This window comes from Pelmatolapia mariae, linkage group LG2 (assembly GCF_036321145.2).
Source record: "Pelmatolapia mariae isolate MD_Pm_ZW linkage group LG2, Pm_UMD_F_2, whole genome shotgun sequence".
Classification (NCBI taxonomy): Eukaryota; Metazoa; Chordata; class Actinopteri; order Cichliformes; family Cichlidae; genus Pelmatolapia; species Pelmatolapia mariae.
Genome location: NC_086228.1, coordinates 22,118,320 through 22,137,715, shown reverse-complemented (window position 1 = coordinate 22,137,715; position 19,396 = coordinate 22,118,320). Strand labels below are relative to the sequence as shown.

General features: G+C 38.0%; 1 protein-coding gene across 1 annotated transcript; it reads left to right on the top strand.

Annotated features, from left to right (window-relative positions):
- The first annotated feature begins 1,977 nt into the window (after positions 1–1,977).
- cul4b (cullin 4B) lies at positions 1,978–18,408 on the top strand. Its single transcript, XM_063494533.1, has 20 exons — positions 1,978–2,904; positions 6,465–6,580; positions 6,670–6,773; positions 6,859–6,928; positions 8,328–8,401; positions 8,491–8,653; positions 8,863–8,952; positions 10,134–10,216; positions 10,300–10,367; positions 11,645–11,763; positions 11,856–12,048; positions 12,156–12,260; positions 12,344–12,454; positions 12,566–12,651; positions 14,241–14,348; positions 14,446–14,559; positions 14,651–14,756; positions 14,849–15,021; positions 15,106–15,258; positions 17,086–18,408. The coding sequence occupies exons 1-20, from the start codon at positions 2,436–2,438 to the stop codon at positions 17,179–17,181; spliced, it is 2,601 nt and encodes an 866-aa protein (XP_063350603.1). The 5' UTR covers positions 1,978–2,435; the 3' UTR covers positions 17,182–18,408.
- The last annotated feature ends 988 nt before the right edge of the window (positions 18,409–19,396 follow it).

Below are 19,396 nucleotides of genomic sequence, written 5' to 3'. Positions count from 1 at the left end.
CTTTAAGTTGCTTGAAGACATTTCACCTCTCATCCGAGAAGCTTCTTCAGTTCTAAGGTCAAATGGTGGAGAGTCCCAGATTTAAGCCATGTGGGAGTGTCCCCCCCAAGAGGGACAATGGACCCCCTAATGATCCTCTACCTAATCACATGAGCCAAGGTGTGAAAACGGGTGTAGGTCGCAATCAGCCAAGGTTTCAGGTGAGCTCATTGTGAAACCTAGCCCCACCCTATCATGTGGTTTCCTGAGGTCAGATGGCCCAGGATGTGAGTGGGTGTTAAGGCATCTGAGAAGGGATCTGAAAACTGGACTATAGATGGCAGACAGTTGGTGTCGTAAGCCACCGCCTCTGTTCAAAGATGGTCGCTCACAGTGGACATAGATGGCTTCTTTTACTCCTCTTTCAAACCATCTGTCCTCTCTGTCCAAAATGTGTACATTGGCATCCTCGAAAGAGTGACCTTTGTCCTTTAGATGCAGAAGGACCACCGAGTCTTGTCCTGTGGAGGTGGCTCTTCTATGTTGTGCCATGCGTTTATGAAGTGGCTGTTTGGTCTCTCCAATGTAGAGGTCTGGGCATTCCTCACTACACTGTACAGCATACACTACATTGTTAAGTTTGTGTTTAGGAAGTTTGTCTTTGGGATGAACCAGTTTCTGTCTGAGTGTGTTGCTGGGTCTGAAGTAAACTGGGATGTCGTGCTTGGAGAAAACTCTCCCGAGTTTCTCTGATACACCGGCTATAGGGGATGACAATGTTGTTGCGTTTGTCTTTCTTATCCTGCCTAGCTGGTGTCTGATCTTCTTTTCTGTGCTTTTCTGTGAAATACCTGTTGCTAAAATGAAAGAAAAGCCAGTCACCTACCATATATTGTAGCATATTATAATCATTTAATAAAGTAATGTTTGTTGTTTGAATTTTAAGATGGCGATGGTATTATATTGAAAGTCTTTCATGAATTGGAATTTTCCCTCATTAAAAAAATACTTGTATGATAAATGGTGTGTTCTTCATAATTTCATCTTGAATAATAAAATATTGTATCACAGATGTTTATTTGAACATCTAGAGTTTCTGAGCGGTAAAATCTATAATCAATATCAATTTTGAATGCAGTCAAGTCTTACTTAGTAAATTCTATTTGAAAAGTATTGCTGGTGCAGTGGTTAGTACTATCATTTCATAGCCAAAAGTTACTGGTTCAAATCCCCTGATCATTTCAACATATTTTTTTTAAAATAAAAATTCAGTTTATATATACTTCACTCTGATTACTTTAACATTCGCACCACAGTGCAAAAAGAACATTGTAGTTAAAATATTTAACTTTGTTAATATAAGGGGGACAGAAAATCAGGGAAGACAGAAAAAAAGAAACCCAAAACCAAAATGAATGAACTGGAAATTTGTACATTTATAGATATAAAATCTTGCCAGAAATATTGTGAGATATATTACAAAGTAAGCTTTTCAAGCCAAAGTTAAAGCTGCAAGTAATACAATCCAAGATAAATATACAAATCCCGTGCCAAAACTCATGGGTACTTTCCCAGAAAAGATTGACTGCACTCTCAGTGTGGGAATTACAGAAGGTGCCGTTTGAACTGATGTCATTTCTAAATAAAGACAAAAAAGACCGGATAACAAAGAAGCAGAAGTTTGAAACTTATTTGTCCTTGTTGTTGTTGTTTTGTTTGTTTTTAAAAAAATTGAAATTAACTTTATTACAAGTAGTCGACCATTCAAAACATATAGGGCAAAAAAAACAAGAAAATTAGTTGTCATGGGTCAAAACTAAAAAAAATTCATCGATTTTTAAAGTTTTTATTTATTTATTTTATTTATTTATTTATTTTTTATTTATTTGCGTGAACACTTACGTCAAACGTCGAGTCTGGGCGCCATCTTGTGGCCGAAACGATCACAGCGCTTGGGTTGGTTTAGAAAAAAAGAAACACGCTTGTGCAAAAACTACTTTTGTACAAAGTACTTCCGGTGGGGTCACGGACTAGCTTTTCTGAGCGGATTTTTCCCGTGTTCGCCAACGGCTGTTTTCCTCCCATGTGAGCGTGTTCTCGTAGTTTCTGCGTTTCTCCTGTAAATATTTTTCTTTAACAGCCGCTTTCCTCAAACCGCTCACTCTCTGCACGACTTTGCGACGCGCTTAGACAAGCGAGGCAAAAGAGGAAGCAATAGCCAACCATCTTTCGTCTCCTGCCAGCAATAACAAGACAGCGACGAGGCTAGGTTCAAGTGGAGCTTCTGTAGTTTGTGATTTATTGTCTGTTTTATACAGGATAGAGGATTTGGGTTTAACCTCTCCGCGTTAAGGCAGATAAAAGCTCTCGGACGCTGAGCTTTTTCCCCCTCCCGGCGACCCTGGAAGTTTCCGATCAGAAGACTGACTGTTAAGAATTAGTATTCCCGTTTTTTCATGTTTCCAACAGGTTTATCTTCCCCTAATCCCCCACCACCGCCAACCCAGGAGGCTAGACCCGCGGCTACTGATGTCAAAACCGACAGCGGTAACATCACATCTACGAAAAAGAGGAAAATAAACGGCTCCGAGAGGGAAGACACTAGTGACACGATCTCCTCTTCGCCTCCAAAGACCCTGAATTCCTCCTCCTCCTCCTCCTCCTCCTCTTCCTCTCCCACTCCGCTGCACATTCAGAAGAAGTTGAGGTTTGAGGATTCAGTGGATTTCATTGGACTCGATGTGAAAATGGCTGAGGAGGCTGCTGCTGCTGCTGCTTCGTGCTCCAATAACAAAAGCAAAGCCATGTTCCTGCCCGGCGGCGTGGGGCACCACGCAAACGGACTGACGAAAACTGCAGGATCCACCACCTTCTCCAACAGTAAACCCGGTGCTGCCAAGAAACTAGTCATCAAGAACTTCAGAGGTAGACACTGGTGGATGATGGGGTCCAAGCTCCAAAAAAGAAAGAGAAAAAAAAAACACACTTTAAACTTACAAATCCCTGCTATATCACAATGATATTGTCCCAGCTGGCGACACATAACAGAGACCAGAGCTGATTTTAAACAGCTATCTTAGAGTTTAATGCTTAAAAATTGTACCATAACATAGGACAAAGATATCACAGGCTTTGGCAAACTTGGGAAAAATGTGTATTTCCTTGATTAGTAATCTTGGTAACTAAAAATAAGTTAAGAAGTCCCTTTGATTTTGCTAAATCAAACCACCTGTATGGATAGTTTAAACCTATAAATGGGTTTCACTTGCCCCTATCCAAAATCAGGAGCTAAAGTTAAATCTGCCAGATCTTTAAATATGGCAGATTTCTGGTAAACATTGCTGCGAGCTGACAGCAGCCATCCTCTCTTTCCAACAGCAGTACCTGCACCATGGAGGGGTGAGTCTAAAGAGAGGAAAAGCATGTACTCCACTCCACTAAAATAATTGAATTGGCTTCTCTTTGTGGGGCAGTAACAGTCTAATCTGTTGGCCTGTTAAGTTGAACACTGGAGGACATTATCACTTGTTTAAGTAGAGGCCCATTTCCACTTACATACCAAAAAAAAGAGGACTTAGGTATGTGGACATCCCACCAAACGGCAAATATTAATGACTGTAGGTGTAACATGTTCTTTAACCGTTTTTTTGTTTTGTTTTTTAAAGTTTCATTTGAGCATAAAATACGTTTGTTTATAAAATGGCCAGGGAAAAAAGTAATGGTAAACATTGACAGACTATTATTGCAGGGTTCAATGCCATCGATGGGCTGTAAAACAAACTATGTTAGGCCAGCCTCAAGTCCATCTGGGCCACTGGTGGCGTTTCTATTAATAGATTCAAGTAAAGTATTAGATTTGAAATAAAACAGTCCTCTTAAAGGCTGTACGGCCTTCTGGTATTTTGATATATTTACCATTAGGTTGAAGGTGTTGCTTTTCATCACAGAACAGTTGTTTGCAGTGGAGTGCCGTCTGTTCAACTCGAGTGAAATAACAGCACTGACTTCTCACAGTCGTTGTTTTGAAATCCAAGAACATAAATCTTTTTTGTACTTTGTTTTCCAGAAGCTCCGGGTCTGATTATTCTTTAAAGACATCAGGAGTCGGCCCCCAGAGCAGTTTTTGTCCTCGGGCCATATTTTCCCTATGCGTGCAGTACCGTCATGTATGATTAGTGTCTTCATTAAAATATCGATTAGTCTTTCATCAAACCGCTTGTGTGGATAGTTTGAACTAAAAGTGAACATTAAATTGACCTTAGGAGTTATTATCTCGAAATCTTGACTTACTGGCTGAAACTAAGTTGAGAATTTTAAAGAACCCAATTCAAAATTTTGAAATGATAACCTGGAAGTGTGGCTTATTGATCCCTAAAATAACAATGTTTTTTAGACACGGAGACAAGCTTACTATACTTGTCCATACTTATGTGTATTCGATTATATGGGTTTACATTCTAAATTTCTGTGTAATTGACTAATTCAAGATTTTGTCCTTAAAAAAAACAAACAAAAATCTGCTCTTCGCTAATATGGTCAACACATGCAGCTGTTTAGTGAGACTGGGATGCCCACTTAGCTGTAAGTCAAGTGTTTTGGTCTGAACTCGTAGAATTTTACCCCTGGCAAATAATCTAATAACATATATATATTTTAAAAACAGACTAAAACAAACACTGAAAATTAACTAAAATTAACTAAAACTAAACGTTCTCAAATAATAGTAATAATAATTATTATTATAAAAAGCTAACCGAGCTTAAAAAAAATTCAAAATGAAAATTCAAAATGGAAAGTAATAATAAATTAATAAAAAGAATACAACACTGTAATAGCTCTGGTTGTCACACCTTGATGGTCTTTTCTAAGCCAGGAAAAACCCTGAAATCTGGGCTGCAGCACACATAGAGTATCAGTTAATTGTATTTTGTTATTGTAGTCTTCAGGCTCAGCCCAAACTGGATTACAAGACACCAATAAGTAACCAGTGTTAGAGTAGCATCCTACCTTACACGTGTTAAACAAATAATTCAAACTGTAGAAACAAAGGCAGCAAGTTTTAACCAAGACAAATATCAAATAAATAAATATTGTTCTTTTTTATTTTATTCAGTTTTTTATTACAGACAGTGATGCTGAGGCGACTAAGTTATCAGATACATTGCTGGAAAGTTTTTTAAAAAACTACCCATTTGTACATATGGAATATATTTGTATATATATTAGTAAACATATTTACTCTCTTAAACTGCGTTATTGATTGCCCACCCCAACCCATTTTTCTTCCATGAGAACAAAGAAATCTTCACTTTAAAGATACCTGAACTGAAGTCTTTAGGTTTGACATTTTGTTGGTGCAAATGTGTGTCACAGACCTGATAATACAATATTTGGCCGAGTATCAGTAAACTGAGAAAAACTGAGGTGCATTTTTTTAATACACTAAAATTCATATTGTGGTTTTAGCTTGTATGGTACAGTTATTATAGATGGCCAACGATGAGTAAATGAAGACTGGGACCGGGTGTAATATGTGGAAAAAAACAGATTAATACTGTGATAAATACTTAAACCATCTTTGACTTTAAGGTGACCAGACAAAAACACAAGCACAGCAAATCAAACCACAGAGTTAAAAAAAAAAAAGATTTAAGAAGTTTAAACTGTGAGAATCTTGCTCAAACATTTAAAAAAGTATATTGCAAAGAAGTTTTGGACAATTCTTTTTTTAGTTGTTTTTTTTTAAAGTGCTCTCATGGGATGTCTTATATATTTATAAGACAGAAATGAGAGAATCAAGAGAAAATTTTAAAAGGAGTATTACAGTGTGGTCTCAGAGCAAAACGTGAAAAAGTCTGTCTGTTAGTGTTTATGAACATGAACTGTAACATTTATTTAAATAAGAGGTAGTCCTCATTTTAGCAACGTGTATGTTACAAAGTGGGGTTCGTATCACCGTGGCAACCTCGGTATTTTGGCCCAAAACTAAACCAGATTGTGTTCATAATGATAACATTCTTTAAATGTATATTAAAAATAATCCATAAAAATCTGTCATGTGTACGACTTGAGCTGAGCAGAATGAATCATTCTCCAAAGCAAGAGTGGAAAAATGGTAATTTTGCGTACATGGACATAAATCAGTACATGAGAGACCACATGCAGAAGGACACAGAAACAAGAGAGGGAAATCTGTGTTGAGGAACCCAAATTTGGTTGCGACTTATTTCACAAATGAATTTATCTTTCTTGGTTGGTAAATGCATTTTTCTCTCACCAATGAAAATTCTGGAATTTAATTAATTCTAGTATTTAATTCTAGTTAATTGGGATTTTAGCTTACCAAAAATAAGTTACATTCAGTCTAAAAAGTTATCACAGACGTATTCACTTTCATTTAGACAGACTGATTATGCTTACTCATAATCAGTCCTCTGAGTGTGAGTGAGACTGGTAACACAGTTCTGTTTTTGTTTTTCTCACAGAAAAGCCCAAATTGCCTGAGAACTACACGCAGGAGACCTGGCAGAAGTTGAAGGAGGCGGTGGAGGCCATACAGAACAGCACGTCAATCAAATACAATCTAGAGGAGCTCTACCAGGTATCAGGACAGACCCGCTGAATTCCCCCATCTGCAAACAGCAAATGTGCCGTTATCATTATTCCGACAGCCCTGTTTTCTCCCCTCAGGCTGTGGAAAACCTCTGCTTCCATAAGATCTCTGCCAAGTTGTACAAACAGCTGAGGGCCGTGTGTGAAGACCACATCAAGGCACAAATCGATCAGTTCAGAGAATATCCTTTCATGGTCTCGCTCGCTGAATCGCATAGAGAAGGTGTTGTTATTTTGTGTCCACTGTTGCCTTAACTTTGTTCTCACGGATGCCCTGGACAGCGTGCTTTTCCTGAAGAAAATTGACAAGTGCTGGCAAGATCACTGTAGACAAATGGTATGTTTTATACTGTTAAACTTAAAAACTGTTAAACATAGCAATTTTTTAAAACTGATTTATAATAGAGTTGGTCGGGGGGCTTGTGAATGAAAGATTATAAACATAGACAAAGTGTTCTGGCTCTTACATTCCAAGTAGTGCAACTCAAATGCATCTGTCATTAGTCACCCCCCCACCCCGGCCCTGTAAATGGACTGTTTTGCAAATATTACTATCTTGGATTTTGTATGAGGTTAGTTGTGCAATGCCTGCAAGCAGCCAGTCCAGCAGAGTGAGACACGCTAGAGGAGATGGAAATTTACAACATTACTATAGAATATCTTAAGTCTGCTACCTACGCTAGTGTTTAAAGTTGAATCGCTACAGGGCATCCAGCTTGCTGGCACAGTAACGGTTTCTTAATCACACACTTGTATAAAAAAGAAGCTGTTTAAGTGAAAGTGATCAGGTATCGAAGGAAGTGGGTGTGGTCCTGAAAACTAGCATAACAAGCATATGAAACTGCAATAATAGTAGGCAATTTACATACAGCAGTATGGAGCAGATGCATCTGTGCTAACCAGAGTATTTGACAGCGAAGAGAGAGAAACAAATGTAATGTAAAAAATTAGAATTTTCTTATAATGCCACCACACAACAGACCATCCAGCCCATAATGATAGTTTTGACATTTAGGGTAGTCAGCAGCAGTTAACCCATGTGTTATCCATAAATTTACTATTTGCAGGTTATCAAATCCTTCCACTAACACTAATACCACAATACATTACTCTTACTGCCTCTACAGCACTCTTACTACTCTCAACAGTAAAAAGGATTGCACAGATCCACTTTTTAGTTTTACTGGCCCAAGGTTGTAATACCATATTTTATTGCTCGAAGGATTTTATATTGATTGAAATTCAATCTCCCCGGCAGGTTGAGTTACTAACTGAACAATATATACATTTATTCGAGTATTTATCCTGAGCCAAGTTGTCTCATATGTGTCTTAAACTTGCTGCCTATGAGTTATCAATTTGATTTACTGTTCTCTGGTTCAGAATGAGCCTCTGGGGACAGACTATGTGCAAAAGCAACATTAGTCTGCTTACAGCTAAGGCAATGAGTATAGAAATATGTGCACATCCTGATTTCTGACTGATTTCTTCACATCCTAAACAACACATGGATATTCAGGGAATTAAAATCCCCCAAACTGAAAGAGCTAACGATCTGTTATCCGTCTTAAAGTGATTTCTGTTCCATTTCTTAACTTTTTAACCATCAACAAATGAAGCTGCAACATCTGAGAAATCTCAGCAGGCTTTGTAGGACCTTTAAACGTCATATGTAAGATTGGAGGAGGTCATCTGAACATTGAAAGCGTGATTAATTGTGTATCTTTGTTCCACAGATCATGATTAGGAGTATATTCCTGTTTTTGGATCGCACCTACGTTTTACAGAATTCCATGCTGCCATCGATTTGGTGAGTGATCAGCCATGTTGTGGTTTTAGCTTCGTACTCGGGCTGATTTCTGTTTTATTATATGGTGAACGGGCTGTTGTGGTCTTCAGGGACATGGGTCTGGAGCTGTTCCGGTTCTACATCATCAGCGATCTGAAGGTTCAGAGCAAAACCATCGACGGGATTCTGCGGCTCATTGAGAGGGAGCGAAACGGAGAGGCGATAGACCGCAGTCTGCTGAGGAGCCTGCTGAGCATGCTCTCTGACCTTCAGGTAATAGGGCAACTCTTCAAATAATAATCCAGATATTAAGTAGTGAGTGTGTAAATGTGTGTTTGAAGGCACAGATTGTTTGGATTTCTTCCGTTTATTTGTACCACAACAAAAGTGTGTTGTTTGCATGGCTCACCTGCACACGGGTGTGTGTTTCCTGTTGACAAATATTTTTAATGAAACCTGTGTTCTGTCGGCCTCCTTGGCAGATTTATCAAGAGTCCTTTGAGCAACGCTTTCTGGAGGAAACTAATCGACTGTACGCTGCAGAGGGACAGAGGCTGATGCAGGAGCGAGAGGTGATTTATATAACCTCATACTCAAAACACATTCTTTTTATTTTGTCGTCTGTTATCCACGATTCATTGATCAGCTGACTAAACCGATTGTTAAAGTCATTAGTTTAGTAACCCATGAAAAATACTTGGCAGCTGTTCTTAGAATTCTTGTTAATTACTTCTAACAGAACATCCAGCCATTCTCTGGGTTTGTCTTGTCAGATGTGAGGATTTGAAGCCTTTTTGGTTCTTCTAAGGAATAAATAAGTAACTAATGCCTCAGAAGGGATTCAATATTTTTTGATGTTGTTAGAAATTTTACAAAAAGCCAACCATTTAACCACATGAAGAAATTCATTATAGAAGAGGAGGAACACAGATGTAGCCACTGAACTAAGCATTAGTAAAGCGGAAAGCAGGTCTGGCACAGTAAACGTGTTTTGAGTGAAGCTTTTAGCAAAAAAACATTTGCCTGGTTGAACCAGAACGTATATAAAACATTCACTTTGCAACTGGAAGCTTAGTTTATGTGGACTTTTTGTTTTTGTTTTTTTGTTTTGTTTTTTTTTACAAAAGGTGAAGCGTAGAGACTTTGTTTTGCAAATGCTCAATTCTTATAGTTTAATTTGAAGAAACTATAGGGAAAATGAAACTACATGTATGCAGATAGAAGTGAATTATAATCATAAAGTGTATTTCTCACAGGTTTATCTTTTATCTCTGACTTAAGTAGAGTTTTTCCTTTTGTATTTCTTGACGTTTTATAATCTTTTCATACCCGTTCAGTTGATACATTTTTCTGCCTGTAAGTGTTCCATTTGATTTGTTGTTTCCTGGTTTATAGTGCCCCCGTGGGGGCTTTGACCCTGCATGTAATCTGCTTACAGCTAAAGCTGATCCTATGAGCCTTATTTGAAAGAAATATGTACATTTTCTTATTTCTGACCATTTTATAAACAAACAAAAAGTGTCTATTTTGCTGCTGTAGATTAATGAAACTGCTGCAGTGTCTATTGTTCTTTTATTTTTTGTTTTTTTCCCCTTTGGCCTTGACTCAAACCTCTCTGGGAAGAGTGCCAAATTATCCTCTATGCAAGAAAAAAACTCTATATGTTGTTATGTAATCTTTTGATGGGTAGTTTTCATCTGCATTACAGAATAAGCATTAAAAGCTGTGGTGTGAATGTAAATGTGTTTTTTAGGTACCAGAATATCTCCATCATGTTAACAAGCGCTTGGAGGAGGAGGCTGACAGAGTAATCACGTACCTAGACCAGAGCACACAGTGAGTGTCGGACTGAAGCGTCCACTTAGCAAATAAACGGTGACAGAGATTGATGCGTAACCTGAGCTTTTTCCTCCTCTCAGAAAACCGCTCATCGCTACTGTGGAGAAGCAGCTGCTTGGTGAACATCTCACGGCAACTCTGCAAAAAGGTAAACACTTGATATAAACGTTCACTATATAATAATAAATTATTGTAAAACAAATGAGGGTTTAGCTTATTAAATGTACCTTTTTGTCATTGTTACAACATATTTTAAATTGTGGCACTTTTATAACAAGATTTTCTCTTTAGTGTGTCTGATTTAAGACATTTTTAGTTGCATATAATGTTGCATTAGTCTTTTTGTTTTTATGTTGTTTATATGAATAGTAGCTTTTTAAACTTGGACCAGTTCTAGGTCCTAAAAGGGTGTCAGAATCTAAAGACAGAATATAAAGACAGCCTTTTAGCTCACAATATTTGGCAAATTTAAATCAATTACATAGGTAACAGACAGTAATGTTCATTGTGAAGAATTTGAATGAAAGTCAATGAACAACAAGGTTTACAAAAAAGCAGGCAAATCTTAAGTCCTCATTAAGGCAGATATTTAGTGTAATTTTTATAAATGCAAAAACCAGAGTTTTTTGTTTAAGTCTCTTTGTCTTTCACCGCTTTGTATAGAAAAAGAGACCTATTGTAACTGTGTGCAGTGATTGTGATGATATGGTAGCTTCAAAAATGGGTGCCAGGTCTATGAGCACTCTGACCAATCAGTCGGTGTCTTCAAAACAACTTTTGTGCATCTAGATGGCAACAGGACTATCAGTATGCAACTGAATAGAGTCAAGTTAGCAATTACATGCAATCTGCTTGTGATAATACAGTGATGAACTGTGATAAGTTAGGAGGGAAAAAAACAAATCTGCTGTTGTCTACATACAAAGAAAATCATATTCACTACTTACATTCAGAGTTTAGCCAGAACATCATAAATTTAAAATAAAAATTCCTTCACAAATAGTTCTGTAGTTACTGCAGGATGGCAGTTTAAATGCAAAATGACATAGGTGCCGAGTAACCTTGATGTGGAATTGTGGGAATATAATCAGAATGCAACCAGTTAAGTCGAGTCCTCTATTACAAAGAGATGGACCTCAAGCGATTTGCACTCATCTGCGCAGACTGACTGATATTGATTGCAACATGTTTGCAATCTGCATGAAAAATTAGACTGGAGTTATTTGTAAACCTTTGGCAATCAGTCTAAGAGTGATTGCAATGAATCCAGTCGGTAGGAATGAAATTAAAGTCAACCTGCTGTCCTAGTTTTTTACTCTTAGTGAAGCATAAGTTACTGTTCAGGAAGTACCTGATATGTGACTGTCTTGTCTGCACCTCATACTGAGTCTTGATTGACTTCTAACTGTTATTTGAAACTTGCAGGACTGACCAACCTGCTGGATGAGAACAGAATTCAGGATCTGTCTCTCCTCTATCAGCTCTTCAGTCGAGTGCGTGGTGGTGTTCAGGTGCTCCTGCAGCACTGGATAGAATACATAAAGGTATGGCAGCTTTTAAATGAAAGACTGAAGAGAAGACAGAATCAATGAACTGTTTTCTAATTGTTTTTAATGTCTTGAAAATACTTATTCAGGCTTTTGGAAGCACAATCGTAATCAATCCGGAAAAAGACAAAACCATGGTGCAGGAGTTGCTGGACTTTAAAGATAAAGTGGATCACATCATCGATGTGTGTTTCATGAAGAATGAGAAATTTGTTAATGCCATGAAGGAAGCTTTTGAAACATTCATCAACAAAAGGCCAAATAAACCTGCAGAGCTCATAGGTCTGTAACTAAGCATGTTCCCCATTCATAACTGCCACACAGTGCGGGGAAAAATAACAATAATCAACATTTCTGCCAACATGATAATAATCAACATTTCTCTATAGCAAAACATGTGGATTCAAAGCTGAGGGCAGGAAACAAAGAGGCCACGGATGAAGAGCTGGAGAAGATGCTGGATAAGATCATGATTATCTTTAGATTCATCTATGGTAATGTTTACTGTCACATTTGTGTAAGTACAGTACTTTGTCCTTTGTGCGGCCTTTATTGTGAGACTTTGATGCCCTTGCAGGAAAAGATGTTTTCGAGGCGTTTTACAAAAAGGACCTGGCTAAGAGGTTGCTGGTTGGAAAAAGTGCTTCTGTTGATGCTGAAAAATCAATGCTGTCAAAGCTTAAACACGGTCAGTTTTCATACCTTAGTGCCATTTCTTAGCACGTGTACACACAGGCACTACATGATGGAATCCTGACAGTGACTGATTGAACTTTGGCTCACAACATTTGTTTTTCAGAATGTGGAGCAGCGTTCACCAGCAAGTTGGAGGGGATGTTCAAGGACATGGAGCTTTCTAAGGACATCATGGTGCAGTTCAAACAGGTAACACTTTGCCTACGTAAATAGGCAAATATGACGTTATGGAAAAGGTTTTGTTCACACATATTGAAGCATTACATGGTGAAAAAAGACAAATCTTTTCATTGAAGTTTTATCAAAAAGAAAAAAATGCCGACAATGCAACCAAAATGTTAGCCTACCTTTGCTTTCCCTGAGGGCTTGAAATATAGACATGGTAAATCAAAAAGATGTAATTCAGCTGTCAGCATAACATAAAACCTGGGGCACATTCAGTCTGAGAATAGTGTCTGGTGGTTTGCACCAGTCCTCCAGTTAAACAACGTGTTTCATGGAAGGGGTGTGAGACAGTAGGCAGCTGGCTTAACGTACGTTTTGTTTTGTGGGTGCGTCAGAAAGACAACCATCAACTACAGTCAGCCAGGACGGATGCGCATATAAACTCTGACGTATTAAAAATGCAGACAACAAACTTTTCCTGCTATTGGTGCAGAATTTATACATAAGGCGCACTGAATTATACTGTCATTTTTTTGAGAAAATTAAAGTATTTTAAGTGCGCCTTATACTCCAAAAAATATGATGTATGCATTACAGTGCAAAGAGGGGAAAAAAGACACTAGTATGAGAATTCATGTATAAAAATAGCAGCAATATTATCTTTTGTTAACAGTAGCAGCAGTGTAGTTGCTTATGTCAAAAACTGTCATCATTCAGCTGATGACTACAAGAATTGGATGACTGTATTTGCACCACGAGAAGGACTAACATGACAAACTCATAAAAAACACAGATGCCTTACTGACGAGGCAAAGAGGAGTTGCGGTGTCTGAATAATGTGACCCCAGCTGTACATTTGTCTGACATGAGATTCTTCTCCTGCTGCAGCTTTTATTACTTTATTTATAGAAACAGGAACTTCTTTAGCATTACATGCTTGGATTTTATTCTAATTTGTTGGTACATTCACTTGTAGGGAGCCACACAGCTTGAAACTAGACACAAGATGTTTGTATAAATTTTGTTTTAGACAGATGTGAGAGTGGATGAAAACACACTAACTATGATGGCTTCATTGTACTTTGTTGTTGTGCGTGACAGAGTCATTGGTGTTAAATTGCTGTTACGATACAGTTACTCAAACATAGCTTAGGTTAATTTTTTTTCTCTCTACACACGAAAAAGGCAAAAACTCCTGTATGTATAAAGATTAATGAAAACTGAAAGTATTAACATTAAAGTATTGCAAAATATCTGACATATATAAAGGAAACAGAGCCGGGGGGGGGGGATAAACACAAATAGAGCCATTTAAAATAGAAGTATCTCTGTTATACCTGGTTACTAAAATAGCTCTGTAAATTGAGGGTTTGGTGAAATTAGTATCCAGTGTTGTAAAATTCAGTGTTTCTTCATATAATTACACTGTAGTTTGATTTTATGTCTTCAGACTTGTGTAATTACAATAAAACTGAAAGGGTGGACCCTCACCAACACTGCCTGTTTTCAGTCTAAAATCCTGCTAATGGATTCAGTTTCCTGCTAGTTTCAGTTTACTGAGATTAAAACTTCTTTGTGGGTAGATAAAAACTCATGTCTTTGTATTTCTGTAGTATATGCAGTGCCAAAACATTCCCGGCAATATCGAGCTGACAGTGAATATCCTCACTATGGGCTACTGGCCAACGTACGTCCCTATGGAAGTGCACCTGCCACCTGAGGTTAGTCCTGAGCAAATACTGAGGGTTTTCCAACATGATTTTGTACTTTTCAATATAACGAGCATCGCTTTGTAACACCTCTCTTATCTTTGTCCAGATGGTGCGACTGCAGGAGATCTTCAAGACTTTCTACCTGGGCAAACACAGTGGCAGGAAGCTGCAGTGGCAGTCGACGTTAGGCCACTGTGTCTTAAAAGCTGAATTTAAAGAGGTTTGAACTCTTTTCTAAGAATGACCTTGTGTGTTTTGCTCACTCAGTGAGCCAAGTTTAATGCTAATCGTCTTGATGTTTCTTGCAAAAGGGCAAGAAGGAGCTGCAGGTGTCACTTTTCCAAACCCTTGTCTTACTGATGTTTAATGAGGGAGAGGAGTTCACCCTGGAAGAGATCAAAGTGGCAACAGGAATAGGTTTGTATTAACACATTAAAGCACTTTTTCATGAAGAAATGGGATCCTCTATTTTTTTTCCCAGCCACACTGATCTTTGGGCCTTTCCACAGAGGACAGTGAGCTACGACGGACTCTTCAGTCACTTGCATGTGGTAAAGCACGTGTCCTCACCAAAATCCCAAAAAGCAAAGATGTGGAAGATGGGGACAAGTTTTCCTGCAATGACGACTTCAGACACAAGCTGTTCAGGATCAAAATAAACCAGATCCAGATGAAAGAAACAGTATGTTTGCTCTTACCGTATTTTGCAGCCTAAATTATCTTTCAAGGATTGGAAAATTATTTTTAACTTGCCTCTTTTACTCAGGTGGAGGAGCAAGCCAGCACCACAGAGAGAGTCTTTCAGGATCGTCAGTACCAGATCGATGCTGCCATTGTGCGGATCATGAAGATGAGGAAGACTCTGACCCATAATCTTTTGATGTCTGAAGTGTACAGTCAGCTGAAGTTCCCCGTCAAGGTGATAATCACGACTGATTTTCTGTTTTGTTTTGCTTGTTTGTTTGTTTTTCTTTTTACCACTCAGTCATAAAAACTGATGGGGAATGCCATAACTCGAGTATGAGGCAATGTAGGGCCTTAAAATTGACACCATAAGTGTATCTACGACCTTGACCTCAGGTCAAGTTTTCTGAAAATCTTGTGAATGCAATAACTTGAGAACGAAGCGACGTAGGATTTTAAAATTGATACCATAGGTGTAACTACTACAAGTCTCAGATGAATTTGAATCTCAGTGACCTCGACCTGAAGGTTTAGTTTTCTGAAAATCTTGTAAATGCAATAACTTGAGAATAAGCTAATTTTAAGTTGATATCATAGGTGTGTCCACTAGGAGGCTGAAATAGCACTGGTAGTTGCCAGTATTTTTAACATACAGAAGGACTACACTGGGTTTAATGCATGATCTAGTAGTAGAAATAATGAGAAGCGAATGTAGCTTTTGAAACCTTACAGGCTGTGGGGCTCCCTACATGTGAATATTGTATTGGGTATTCACTACTTTCACTTACCATTTCAGTCCCTCTCCTTTTTCGTCTACTTTCAGTCCTCCAGTAAAGGAAGTTTCTTTCATTTGCTGGACAGACCCCCGCTCTTCCACAGTCGACAATTTCAGCTAAACTAGATCTAACCAAAAAAAACCCACTAGGACTTGGCCAGACAGCAATGACGCTTCAGCGTGACGGATTGCTGATTCGGTTTAAAAGTTTGCTTGGACATGATAGGGGGTGACTTCAGTGTTTACCACAAAGAGGAAGGAGTGCGGAAAAATAGTCAGAGATCAAGAAGCCAAAATGAGAAGCCGAGATAGTGGCTGCATTGAAAGTTTCACTTCACAGCAAAGAAGTTCTTTGTATTTTAACACGTGTGCTCTTCACGTACAGGATAAAAGATCCACAGTCATGTGAAAAAGTTTTCAGGGGACTCTCTCCATTCCTATAAAAATGCGCTTTTTCACATGATTGTGAGGTCACCCATTGGTTTTAAGTTTTGCATTTAAAAGCTTTAACTTTGGTGTTTTTTGGCCACTGTACTGTTTAATTTTATTCTTTTTTTTCTTTTTTTTTCTTCTCGTAAGAACTATAAGCTGCAGCCGTATGCAGTACGGGTGTGCCGCACAGACACAAATATTTGATAATTAGTTCTACATGAGAAAAAAAAAATTTGTTTATCTACAAGGCTGTAAATGTGTTTTTAATGCTGAAAAGTTGGGCATTTTAAGATGGGACTCTGTAGGAATTGACTTGCTTTGGGTGCCAGCCTCAGGTGACCACTAGAGGAACTGTACAGTCTGGGATTTCCATGGTTTGTTTTTTTTGTTTGTTTTTTGTTTTTGTTTTTTTAAAGAAGCAGCTATGCCACAAACAAAGAGTGTCAAGAGACCAGTTGTCTCACATGTTTTTAATCCTCCTAAAACATGTAAATAATGGTCTCCATAGCTCTGTGTGGGAACAATGTTAGACACTGCTGTTACGTTCTTAGGGGGTTAGGGTTTTAAACTTTGGTAGTGTTTAATATCAGCATCCTCCAGTGTAACAGCATGTATCAAATAGGGGGAAAAAACTAACAAAAACAACCTATAACAGGGTCACCTTTATACAGGTCTAGAGGAAAAGGAGAAGGTGTTTTAATTTATTTTTTATTTTATAATAAATTTCGGGAAGACTAACATGAATCTGCCTTTTCACTTCTTCTTTTTTTTTTTCTATATCACACATCAAAATATGAAATGCTGGCATGTTTTTCATGTTCTAACTCATGCCTCCTCTCTGTCCTCTCCTCTCAGCCTGCTGACTTGAAAAAGAGGATAGAGTCTCTTATTGACAGGGACTACATGGAGCGTGACAAGGAGAACTCCAACCAGTACAACTACGTGGCTTAGATGAAAGAAAGGTGGATGCAGGTGGTCCAGTCAGGATGAAAGCCGTTCTGAGTGTTCGGTCTCTAAATCGTCTGCTCCAGTGGATGTTATCCATTATCATCTTCAACCCAGCGACCGACAACTGAATGGCTATAGCTCCACAGGGTTTTTCGTCAGGGGTCTTGTGATCCTGTGGACTGCATGCCTATTGAAAAGAGAATATTGTCCATATTTGTCAGTGCCTCTGAGAGAGCTGGGACAAAGAAGACACACAGATATTGTTCAGTTTGCTCTTTTTTTTTAAATGGAGAGGAAAAGTATTTATTTTCAAACTTAGATTCTTCTTTGTCCATGGTTTGAATCAATATGCTCTTTGTTATCAAGTCACTATTTTTTTTTCTTCCTTTTTGTTCATCCAGTATCCCAGGCAAATGCTAACACACCTAACAATGCTCTAAATGTACCACATGTTTGAGAGAGAAAAAAGGATAAAAATTAAACTGATGCTTGTTTCTTCTGTCAGTGTCAAAAGTGGGACTAACATTTAAAGTAGGGAACTGGTAATTTGGGGAATTTCTGTGGCAAATGTGTGATCCTGCATCAGCAAAGTTTTACAGTTTCAAGGCCATGTAGCCCAATTATATAGCTATGTTTGTAATCACACAAAATGTGCCAAAAATGGAGCACTTCTTGTTGTTATAGGCTATAATGAAGCTGCTAAGGCAGCCCACTTGTATAAGTAAACACATTTAAGTTTCTCTTGCTTTTTCTTTGAAGGTCATTTTTGTACATGCACCACAAAGCATTTTAAATAATCTGACATGGCAGTCCACTTTGTGTTAGGTTTTTGATGACCCTTACTAAAAGCACAATACGATGAGAGTCCACATTCAATGTCATTACTACACACTTTTTTTTCTTAAGTCTCCCTATGAGGCTTACTGAAAAGTGGATGAAAAATGCCTCAACATATGAGGCAGACAATGATTGATCAGATATGCCGTTGTTTGTATGAGTCTGTTAGATTTCTTCAGATTAAAATAACTGTTTCAGTGGGTTATGTCATGTTCAATCACTGGTTTTCAAACACGTTTAATTATATTTAGGGTGACCAGATCCCAACTATTTCAGCGTATGACTATGTGAGACTGGGTACTAAAGCTGGAAAGAGAGTCTAAGTTAAACAGATGCTATCGGTGTGATGCTGATTATGTGATGGACAGATGGAATATTTTATATTAAAGCAATTTACACCTCATAAGCTTAAATAGAAGCTAAAGTTTGTTTTTAATGGGATGGCTTCTATAATCCCATTTTCTATATTGTCTGCTCACGTTTTTTTTTTTTGCAATAACTGTTATCCATCAATCCACAGAAAATAACATCTCTTTTTTTGAGCCATACAGTACTGTGCAAAGGTCTTGAGGCATGGTAAGAAATAGGTGCTGTGATTTATTGAGGCAGTAAACATACATAGAAATACAGTTAATAAGGGGAATTTTTTTTCCTTTTCTTAAGGACATGACTTTCAGATTGTGACCATTGACTGTAGATAGTTTTAAGCCTCCAGGTTGTTTAGTCCTGCACTAGTCCAATTTGCTCAAATCTTTGTCAAAGGACATTGCTCACCATGTCGAGATATACCAACTTTTCAGCTAATAGGTCTTTGAGAATTAGAATCTCGTCGGTGTAAAAATCCAATTTTATGCATGCCAAACTGGCATTTTTTTCTAGATCCAACTAAAGACACGAGAACAAATGATATGCATTTTTTTGACAGGCTGCTAGTAACAAGCTGCCTAAAGACACAGTTTGAAATTGGTTCTTTTCCAAGTTGTCATGTTTATCCCTCGAGTTAGGTCCCTTTTTATGCTTGAACAATTAATAAGTCAGTGTTAAGTGGCTTAACAAGCCAGGAACCGCACTGAAAATGAGTGAAAAGGCGGTCAATGTCCAAATAAAAACTCTGAAAGATCTTCAGAAAGTCTGGAAAACTATTACTCAAGACCACTTTTGAAAAATTCCAAAATGTAAAGAAATGCAGGTTAGCTCAAAACGTTTGCACAGCAGCGTATTTCTCGTGAGAGTTCACTTTCGTTAACTGAGAAGCCGAGTCCGGCATAAAGGGAGATATCTAGTCACCCTAATTATAATAGTATGAAATCATTGGTAAAGATTTTATGAGGCGCCATTAAACACTTAGGTTCGTGTGAGCTTTAAAATGCACACGGACCAA

Bases quoted from the DNA above. Each gene is read 5' to 3' on its own strand.
- cul4b (XM_063494533.1), top strand. From the start codon at position 2,436: ATGTTTCCAACAGGTTTATCTTCCCCTAATCCCCCACCACCGCCAACC. The intron at 6,774-6,858 runs ATATCCTTTCAT...CTTTGTTCTCAC, and splicing joins CAAATCGATCAGTTCAGAGA to GGATGCCCTGGACAGCGTGC. The intron at 8,953-10,133 runs GTGATTTATATA...TGTGTTTTTTAG, and splicing joins GGCTGATGCAGGAGCGAGAG to GTACCAGAATATCTCCATCA.